This window comes from Prenolepis imparis, unplaced genomic scaffold (assembly GCF_030444845.1).
Source record: "Prenolepis imparis isolate NDT839.2.m4 unplaced genomic scaffold, iyPreImpa1.0 SCAF_5, whole genome shotgun sequence".
In the NCBI taxonomy this organism is placed as follows: domain Eukaryota; kingdom Metazoa; phylum Arthropoda; class Insecta; order Hymenoptera; family Formicidae; genus Prenolepis; species Prenolepis imparis.
The window spans coordinates 12,080,002-12,091,314 of record NW_028141163.1 but is presented as its reverse complement, the minus strand read 5'-3'; the positions used below and the strand labels follow the sequence as shown (position 1 = coordinate 12,091,314).

The 11,313-nt window shown below is 44.9% G+C and overlaps 1 protein-coding gene across 1 annotated transcript; it reads left to right on the top strand.

Annotated features, from left to right (window-relative positions):
- Positions 1-1,825: 1,825 nt before the first annotated feature.
- On the top strand, positions 1,826-11,033 carry Mesr4 (misexpression suppressor of ras 4). The gene is made up of 2 exons (XM_083039301.1): positions 1,826-2,513; positions 3,287-11,033. The coding sequence occupies exon 2, from the start codon at positions 3,315-3,317 to the stop codon at positions 9,279-9,281; it is 5,967 nt and encodes a 1,988-aa protein (XP_082895427.1). The 5' UTR covers positions 1,826-2,513; positions 3,287-3,314; the 3' UTR covers positions 9,282-11,033.
- The last annotated feature ends 280 nt before the right edge of the window (positions 11,034-11,313 follow it).

The window sequence follows — 11,313 nt, the reverse complement described above, 5'->3', positions numbered from 1 at the left end:
TAGATTCACACGCCACACGCTACTCGTTTGGTACGTTCAGAAATGCAACGTCTCTTGAAACGTCACGTGACTGGATAGTCACGTGATGCTAGTGACCATAGAGATTTTATACTTCAGGGCCATTTACAATAGAGTCGTAAGAAATTAACCAATCACAGTCGAGGATCCTTTTCACATTCAACTGTGATTGGTCAATTATTAATGATCTTCTTTCTCTCTATTTCTATTCTTTATTTCAATTGTCTGGAATAATATTTATTTTCATTAGCCTAACCAGCTATATAGATAAGAAGAAGAAGAATATTTTCTATTTCTATTGATGTATAAAGCCTACGGCACACGGTACGATTTCGTACTGGATCTGATAAGATTTAGTAACATACTAAAAATGCATCAATCAGAATGCAGCATTTCTAATATCTTAAGGCTGGTTTATAGAGGCCGTAAACTTTTTCCGTAACTGTAAATTTAAGGGTGCCGTCACATGGGGCGTAACTTGCGTAAGCGTAACCAGCGGATCGCCAATCACCGAGTTATTCCGATAGAGCTCGACGAAGGGCTCTATCGGAATAACTCGGTGATTGGCGATCCGCTGGTTACGCTTACGCAAGTTACGCCCCATGTGACGGCACCCTTACGACCTTACGACTCTATTGTAGACTAGGCTTAACGCTGGGTCCACAATAGGTGATTTAAGCCCTAAGCCTTAAGAAATTGATCAATCGCAGTCAAGTATGAAGAGAAAACTCGACTGTGATTGGTCAATTTCTTAAGGCTTAGGGCTTAAATCACCTATTGTGGACCCAGCGTAAAGGCCATTGCACGTACAAAAATTTTAGTCGTAATCGTAAAGCCATAAGCAAATCGTCCAATCATAGAGAAGAATTATCATAATGTAATAAGAATGCTTGATTGTGATTGGACGATTTGCTTTACGGCTTTACGATTACGCTGGGTCCACAATAGATGATTTAAGCCCTAATCCTTAAGAAATTGATCAATCGCAGTCAAGTATGAGGAGAAAACTCGACTGTGATTGGTCAATTTCTTAAGGCTTAGGGCTTAAATCACCTATTGTGGACCCACTGTTACGACTAAAATTTTTGTACGTGCAATGGCCTTTAGGGTGCCGTCACATGGGGCGTAACTTGCGTAAGCGTAACCAGCGGATCGCCAATCACCGAGTTATTCCGATAGAACTCGACGAAGGGCTCTATCGGAATAACTCGGTGATTGGCGATCCGCTGGTTACGCTTACGCAAGTTACGCCCCATGTGACGGCACCCTTAGAACATATATAAATGAAAGGGGAAGTGAGACAGAAAATATGGTTGCCTCTCTCTCGTGCTTAAGTAGCCGCGCATGCGCACTTTCGAGCAGTAAGCCACGAGAGAGAAGCAACCATATTTTCTTTCTCACTTCCTTGGGACATGTTTTTCTGTCGAGAACAATAGGCATTCCCCTTCCATTTATATATGTTCTAAGATAATATTTTATTTGATATTTTATTCCTCGATATTTCCTATAATAGATACTATCCCTGTTTCTATTGATGCATATATTTCCATTTTCTATTCCTTATGTCTTATGCAATAGAAGAGCTCGATTTTTCGTGATTCTATTAATTAATTAATTAATATTAATTAATTATTTTTATCTAATTAATAAACTTTTGGGATCAATCAAATTCACGTGAAAAGATTCACGATCGATCCCCTAGGAACGAGAAAGGTTCTTATTGGTTGTTGTAAATCCTCCAACAGGCCTAGATTTCGGAACGTATCTCGGTGCGCTCGTAAACGGGCCGTCCACGTGGACTCGCGTACTTTTTCCCGCGACGCTTCACGAGGAGATAATCAAGAGAATTTCGCTGATCGGAGGCTACGTGGTTTTCGGCAAAGAGGTTTCGAATCGCCGTCGCCGCCGGCATTCGCGCTCGCCGGCGTAGAGGTTCGTCGTTATGAAGTGAGGTTGGAATTTAGCAGCAAACACCCCGCGGTGAGGAACAGTGCGCTCCATGAAGAAATGCATCGCCATTCAAGATTTCGCGCGGCGATCCTAAGCAACGAAGGAACGACGGGACACTCGCATTCGCTTGTCACCGGTGCATCCGGATTAAATCCGCGACGATAGCTACAGCGGTAGTAAATAATCATAATAATAGTAATAACGTCCTAGCTGCCGAGCATCGGTCGTCGGACCCGCAATTTCGAGTCCGAGGAGCCGAAGCTAACCTCCTCTCGCAGGAGACGGTGCTGTCAGGGCGAGCCATAGCGAATAGATCGTTATGACAAAAGGTGGCATCACTGGGAACGTGTTGGGAGCACGGACGGTACCAGCGCTCCTTCGTATGACGCCATTTTACTAACCTTCTTCGTCGTTGTGTGTACACCGCGACCAGGAAAACCTCGTCGAGAGAAAAAAAGGCGCCGAAGATAAGATTCGTTTACGGTGTCCGCGTGTCCTTAAAACAACGCCTGACGTAGCCTCGACTTCCCCAAAGCCCCGAAGAGGTGAGTATCGACGCCTATCATCTCGTCCCCAAACGAACGCCCTGGCAACTAGCTCGTCCTCGCGCGTGGTCATGATTTTTTCGCCCATCCGTTTTACCGTGTCGTCTTCTCCACTTTCGAGGATTATTTTCGAGCGTTTGCGGGAAGAAGGAGAGAGTCCTCGCCGCGATTTTAGAGTCTCGTCGTCGAGGATATTTCCCACCTACGTATCTTCGTTTCCTTAGCGTTTCATCTCGAGGTTGCCGAGTAATTAGATCCCACGTTCAGATTCGACTAGGTTTTTCTTCGAGTTTCTTCCCAAATGGAATAGGTAATGTAATATAATTGGTGACTGTTTGACGTGGTTTGAGATTTTTTTTATACGAGAAAAGTCTCGGGACGAGAAGGGATTAGCTTCAAATCTACGCCTACGCATTACGTGCAAATTACGACGCAAAATCGACAAACTGAATTTTGATGATTTCTAGTGAAAATGCATCGATGAATGTTTCTGTTGCGTTAAAACTTTGTGCTTCTATATTTGTTTTTAGAAAATCTTTGGTCACGGTTCATTTTAGGTTTTATCTTACGTTACCTGGAATTCTTATGATATTCCTTTTAATAATAAATAAATATATTTGTTGCTCTCATCATTAATCGCACAATTATAATAATTTTTTAAAATCTTTACACTCGTTACATCAATATACATAATTCTAATAAATTACATGCGTATATATCTTAGATAGTACACAAAAATATGTATAGATTTAACATGTGATTGTTTATTTCAGGTAAATCGCTGCAGCAGTTTGCATTATTATGGAAGATGAGGATGGAGAAGGTAAAATCATAGATATGTGGAACATCTTGGAGGAACAACAACGACTCAAGGATTCGACACTGGGTAACGCATTGAGACATTCCATCCAAGACAATGTATACACAGATGTGATCGAGGAGGAGAAACAGCTGATACAACGTTTTAACAATTCGGTCATAGCGAAGGATTCGCCTGGTAACAAGAATACAGTCACTAATCCGAAACTCTTCAAGGGTTTCAAGAAACGGATTCTGGACCAGGCTCGGAAGATCCATCATACAGCCAACCCGAAGAATAGTACATCAGAAACGCAACAATCGACGCATCCCAATGCGAGGACCGGCAAGGATAAGAGGACAGAGGTGAAACGGGAGCGCAAGATAACGGAGTACGCTCAGTATCTGGGTCTTCAACCATCCACCAGATACAAATGCTCTAAGTGTCATATGTGGTCTGTTTGCGATCCTTCAGGTACGAAACAGAACTCGTGCATTTGTAATCCTAGTATGACCCCGATGCCGAGTACTTCGGAATCGAACGCCTCGATGTCGCATGCCAGCGCCAGCAATTTCAAGATCACCAGGAAGGTCTATCTGTGCGCGGCGTGTGGTACATATTTCGAAAACTGGAACCTATTCCTACATATGAGGGACATACACAAGCGTCACATATGCCTCTACTGCCTCGGCATGTTCGGCCAGGCGGAGAGGCTGTCCTACCACCTGATGAAGAAGCACAGCGTCCCGGAGATGGCGTTTACCTCGGTGGAGGATTTCTACGACGCCTTCAAAGGCTCCTGCTACCTAGTCTGCTGCAGCTGCGAGAGGGTTTTCTCGGAGACCGACGATTTCTTCGATCATTACTGTTCGCCGTTGAAACAGGACGTCCTTGACACCGGCACGCCGGTTTGCACCATATGCAGGCAGAGTGCGGGTACGCATGCGAGTACCTGCAGTCTAGCACTATCGTCGGATACGGATAAGGAGTTGGGATACGGTTCTTCGACGCCATTATCCGATTCTACACACGTGGATAGTGCTATACCGGCGACTATTCTTCCACCGGAGAAAACTACAAATCTCGGAAGTAAGGGACCACCGAAGAAAGTGATCAAGCACAGCAAGAGCAAGCACAGTGGAGGAGGAGGAGGAGGAGGAGATGTGGCGCAAAATTCCCGCCAACAGAAGCCGATCGCGTCAGCGAGAAAGTTGGATGGGAAAAGCTGGAGCAACGAAAGCCGGCCCGATATCCAAAGAGAAGTAACGAATAATTTACCCAGGGACACAGTTACCGAGACAATAATGGAGGTGTCCAGGTATACCGGCGGCGATTCGTCCGACGAGAACGACGAGAACGACGAGCAGGTGATGAACAAGGACGTGTACAACAATCGCGACAGAAAATCGGAAGAAACGTCGCCGACGTCAAATCGCCAGCTCGATCGCGACGAGCCTTACGATAGCGTGACCGAAACTATCATGGAAGTGTCGCGTTATATAGGTGAAAGGGATAAGGACGAGAGAGAAGAAGATTCGATGTACATTACGAACGAATGTACATCGCGCATGGTTGAAAAAATGAGTACCGAAGACAACGAGACGTGCGATAAGAGTGACATTGACTTGGTACGCTCCATTGGTTCAAAACCGTCTAGTCCAATCCAGCACGAAGCCGAAGAGACCCCGACGACTGACGCAAAAGCGAACGCCATGTCCGAGCCTGAAGTTGGAATTGAATTTCGCGCGTATGACAGTCCGGAAGATGCACAAAGTCCTATCGGTCGATCGCTGTTCAGTCCGCAACACGAGTCCCACGCCTTGGATTCGCAATCCAAGGAGAAGGAACATGCTGAAGACGTCGAGAAGAATGATGAAGAGAGAAATGATGAAGAGAGAAATGATGAAGAGAGAAATGATGAAGAACAGAATGATGAAGAGAAGAATGATGAAGAGAAGAATGATGAAGAGCAGAATGATGAAGAGAAGAAGGCCGCTGAATCTCAAGCTTCGGCTTCGTTCAATGCCGTCGTTACCTCCGACAGGAGTTTGATCATCAAGATTTGTAACAGAAATTCGCAGTTTAGCGTTGCGACCGCCACTACCGCAAACATAAAGTCCGAAAAGAATAATAACGCCCAAGGATCGACGTCGAAGGAAAGAATGTTGAACGGTTCAAAGATGGAAAGAGACATCAACGGCAGTCACGACGCGAATAACGAGCTGAATGACAGCGATTCCGATAGTGATAAATTGGCGATGGTGGATAGCAATCCGGAAGAAGATGAAGAAGACGCTGAGGAAGCTGAAGAAGCTGAAGAAGCCGACGAGGTCGAAGATAACGACAGATGTAATGATACGAGAGACGACGTGGGCCGAGAAAATCGAGAAGGGAATGGCGGAATTGAAATTGGAACGAGTACCACTGAAACGTTCACTATCGCATCCACGCCGAGTCACGTCAACATGGAAGAATGCGTTAATAACGAGACCGAAGACACCCTGAAGAGCCTTGCGAGCGACCAGACGAGGAAGGATCAATATACACTCGATGGTAATATCGCACTAGCTGGCGAAGACACTCCCTGCATCGACCTGAATGTCGAGGGTACCTTGGACAGTATGGAGCTGGAGGACTTGTTGAAGCGTTGCATCGAGGCAGCCAGTCCTACCTGTGTTTACTGCAATCACGCGCGACATATAGCCATCAACGGCAAGCAACTGGCTCTGCACATGCTGGCGGAGCACAAGTTTCAGCCGCAGCATCCGGCGATAATTATACAGATGGAGCAGTTCACCACGCGGGTGAGCAGGTCCCTCGATGAGCTCGAGTCTCTTTACTTCAACCTGAACACGTACACTAGTGCAAACGGCATGTACAACGTGCCGGCAGTGTTGATCTACGAGTGCTTTCACTGCAGATTTCACTCGGCGATACATAAAGAACTGTATCTTCACAACCGGAAGATGCACCAGAAGACCATTCTTATTTGCATAATGTGCAAGTCGACGTTTTACAGTTACAGCGAGCTATTGTGCCATCTGTGTCCCGGAATTTACTCACCGAACGTGAACCTGCGATACCGTTGCTGCCTCTGCTCGGTGGCCAGTCTTCCATCAGCGTTCAGACTCATGGTTCATCTACGCAAGCGTCATCACGTCTGCGACGTCTGTCTGGAATCCACCGGCAATCAACAGCGTCTTTCCAATCACGTGTGGAAGCACAAGTTACATCATTTGTGTTACAGATGCGGTATCGCCTATCGCAACAAGCCGGATATCACGAAACACTTGTTCTGGAAACACGGTACGGAGAGTGTCCTGTGTCGGAAGTGTCTGCAGAAGAAATGGCCGCACATTTACCACTTCTGCATCCCACCCACGGCATTTGTCTGCGAGGAGTGCGGTTTAAATTTCAGCCGCGCAGTGGCGTTGAAGGTACACAAGAGACTGCACTCGGGCGATTCGCCGTATGGTTGCGACGAGTGCACGGAGCGCTTTATATCGCGGAAACTCCTGGCCAAGCATCAGGTGACTCACAGGGAGCCGAAGATAGAAGACGTCGACGTGAAGAATACGATGGACGTGGTTTATGCTCCGTCGGCGGAAGGAGACGAGAAGCCAGACTCGGCGGCGACGACGACGATCGACGGGGTTCCCATAACGCCGGGTGTCACGGGAGTCGAAGCTACCTCGAAGAACGTCAAAGAGGCTGTGAAGAGAGTGGTCGACGTTTACGATCTGCCCCCGCTCAATCTGTCATCCGAAAGCGACACGGACAGCGAGGAAGAGAAGATCGCTTCTACGGAGAAACCTCTGGAAAAGGAAAAGGTCGCGGAGGATGCGGCGGAAAAGAAGGACGAAACTGCCGAAGAGCTTTCCGCTAACGTCGTTGATGATGTCGCTGTGCAGAACAACGATATAGTCGAAGTGGAGCGGAACGAGGAAGAGAAGAAGCAAGAGGCGCGCATTATGGACGGTATATGGGACAATTTCAAGACGTACGCTGCCAGTCTGGATGTAGAAGAGTCAGCCAAGAACGTTGCGTTGAAGGAGAGCGTGCCCGAGACCGATGCCGCGTATCTGAGAAGCATCATTTTTGCCGACCACGACTACTTCGTGGTATATTCTTCCGATAAGGAAAAGAGCGAGGATCCAGCGATTGCCAAGGATGACGACGTCATGGACGAACAAGACGAAGCCTTGAAATCTAAAAGGAGTCCGTCACCCGGTACGCCGAATCGCAACGTCGGTTGCGACAGCGACGCGAACAAACAACGGAAAACGAAGACTCCTAAGAAGAAAAAGAGAAGCGGCAGCACGTCGTCCACGAGCGACTCCTCGAGCGACACCGATTCTAGCAGCTGTTCTTGCGGTACCAACTGCAGCTGCAGCAGTACCTCTTCTGGTAGTTCCTCCAGTTCTAGCAGTAGTTCCGACTCCGATAGTTCCACGTCCGAGAATTCACCTAGAAAGCAAACTAACAATCGTAAAGAAAAACATAGTAGTAAGAAGGAGAGAGAACAAATCGCGCGGGAGAACAAATCGCAATCCGTCGAGCCGGAGAACAAGCCGGAGATCACAGTGGAGAACGGTTTAGTGGTTCCCGAGGTAACGAACGAAGTCCCGACGATCGTGGCGAAGCCATTACGGGAATCCGACCTGGAGACCGAGGAGACCGAAACGGACGAGGACTTTTACGACGAGCATCCGCAGTTGCTCGCCAACAGATTGCTGTCGGAGAAGCGCAACCAGTTGCTGTTATTGGCAGCTGTCGCGCCTGTGTCGACACCAACGTTGACGTCAGCAGGAGCAACCGCGGAAGGACCATCAACGCCTCTCAACAACGGTGTTTTGGACGCGGAAAGAACTCCGTTGCCGGAGCCGATCATGATGACCATCGAGGATCAGCAACAACAACCGCATCAAAGCCAAAAGAGAAAGGCAAAGACGAAAAAGCGACGAAAGGGCGAGAGAGGAGGTAAGCGTAACGCGACTATAGCGGCCACCACAGTGGAATCGATCAAGCTAAACATTCCTAAGGCATTTTACCGGAAAAATCCGGGATTCGTCGCCTCATCGCCGGCGATGCTGCATCCCAATAGCAGGTCCTTAACGCCGAACCAGCTGTCAGCTGCCATGTGCAACGACCACCAAGGCGATGCGATAGAGATGACGCAAAAGCAGCAGCAACAGACATTGTCTATCACTCCTGTCATCGGTGTGTCGAATCAGCATATGGGTGCCGGCAGCACGGAGATGGAGAACAAGAGGGTTTCCAAGAGGAAACGCGTGCCGAAGCGCTTCTACGGCGATTCCAGCGATGACGAGCCCCAGGACAAGCATCCGGCGTTTGGTAGATGGCGGAAGATCGAGACCACTGCTAGTCCATCAGTCTTCGCGACGTCTCCAGCGCCGACGACGACGACGTTGCCGTTGGCGACGACGTCGCCGAACCCCAAATCGATCGTACAACCGCCAAAGTATTCCCTAGGTGGCATGACCACTACACAGATGTACGGCAACAGGTCCCAGGTAACCAATCAAATGGAGCAGACGACTAGCCAGCAGCAGCAAGCGGTTCTATCCGAGGCGTTGCCGCGCCAGTTTATCGCGCCAGAATCCCCTGTCGAATCCGACGACCCAGCGGAGACCAGCAGCGACAGTAGCGAGTCCGAAACCGAGGATGCCACCAGTCAGCCTAGGATCAGTCGGAACAACCTGATGATGCCGTTGGCCGTAAATAACGCATCATCCCAGGCCGCGGAACGACCTGGCAAGATTTATTGTTATTGTCGCTGCCCGTATGACGAGGTGTCGGAGATGATAGCCTGCGACGGCGAAGATTGCCGCATCGAATGGTTCCACTTTGAATGCGTCGGTATAATGGTGCCGCCTAAGGGCAAGTGGTATTGTCCTGACTGCCGGAAGAAGCATGACATCGTGCAGAACGACGAGTATTGCGATTGATAGTTGCCATGTGAGATGATGACGACGAGCAGAACAATGATGATGATGATGATGATGATGGAACGTACCCATTACCAAATTAGACTCGATCGGATCGTTGCTTTTAGGATTGTAATGCTAGAATTTTCTGTTCTTTCTTTTTCATAGAAAAGAACAAAAAAAAGATACTACATTGTTCCATGTTGATATTTTTCTTAAGCCGATATATAGAAGAGAATGTTTGTACATAATTGTGTAAATACGTCCTAGAGTTTGTAAGAATGAAAAAAATTGAGGTTTTTGTGTACACATTTTTTTGTATTTCTTTTAACGACGGCGCCACATGTATAGATATAACGAAGTAGATATGTAGATAAATAGACACACAGACAGAGATAGGTAAAATAGGTAAACAGGAAAAAGAACCAGGCTGATAGCGGATAACAAAAACAAAAAAAACCGTAAGATCAAAAACCATAAGAGCCTCGAGTCTTAATCAGTATAAGAGAGTCGAGTTACGTGAAAACAGGGCTGCGTTTTACGAATTCTTGGGAATTTTTTTTGAGTCTGATTGAGATTGTCGAAATTGCAATATTTGCCTTGATTATCCTAGCTATTCTCGTCGCACATATCTCTCTGTTAGTTTGGCAGAACCACTGTAATTATTGCGTAATTATCGGATGATTGCCATCTAGATTTTTTTTCTTTCTTCTAAAATTACGAATTCTATTTTATTTTCTTGTTGATATACCGGACAGTTTTATAAATTTTTAAATCGTTAAATTAAGTTTATATCATTTAACTTGTTCTCTTTTAAACAATGGCTATGTTCGATTAATTTGTCGTCTCGTAGCGTTTCCTTTAAAGCGGTTGTACTTCTTGAAGAGAAGTGAATCTTTCCTTGCTTCTAGTCTACCATAAGGTAAATGCCTTGAAGTGGAACTCTCTTTCAGCAGCCGAAACAGGACAACTTTCCGTCGACAGTTCTTGTGCCACATCGTAAAGCTAATTTAACGCTTGTGTCAGTGAGATTTACAAACATGTTACAAATTCAATTGGAGAACAGGCGCCATTTCTTCGACTATAAAAATTCTCGATTAGTAAAATAACAACGCCCAAAAAGTACTGTTAATATTATAGAAACAATGAGAGATCGTGAAATGTTTATCGAAAATTTCGCTTTAAACAGTATTGTAGGATACAAGAAAACATTCATCATGTTTATTTATATGTATAAAAGAATATGATGGATGGATATACACAGGATGTTTGGTAAAATTATCATTGCACTTCTCATGTGTAAACCGAGTAGGAAAGTCCTTTGACGTTTTGCGATCTTCGCAAATAAATGAGAAATTAACTTGAAAAAATCAGCTAAATCACGCGAAGATAAGTACTCAGTGAAAAAAGATATTTTATATTACACGATATTGCAATACATAATTAAATAACTTTATTATATAAATTTTATATTAATTTATTATATATATAAAATTATATATAAAATTATTAATCCTGCTTTGTTACCCGCTTTATAATCTTATAATGTATGGTTGTCTCTTCTCGTCGCGCGGATTGGTAAATTTTTTAAAATTAGTTTTTTATTAATTATTGCTAAGATTGTAAAATTAGAGGACTTTTTCTACTCTTATCACCTGCACACGAGAGGTCAAGCGATTATTAAAACACCCTGTATATATCTTTCATAACTGATAATACAAGTGATGAAAAGTGATGATTCTGTGAAAAAATAAATTAAAAATGTAAAATAAATTTTTTTTAAGCGAAGTTTTATTTCCGAAAAAGTTGACTTTAAAAATTGGAAAATTAATAATAATTAATAATAATTCTTTATGCTTGAGTGACTTCTAACGATTTTATGTTATAAATTATTCAATTCTTTTCGCGTTTGTGTATATATATATTTTTTGTTAGCATTTTTTTCTTTAGTCTTAATAGTGGTTCTTTAAATATGTTAATTAAAAATTTATTCTCAAGAAATAAACAGTTCCGGTTTTTGTTTTGGGTTTATTTTCATCACGATTATTTTTCT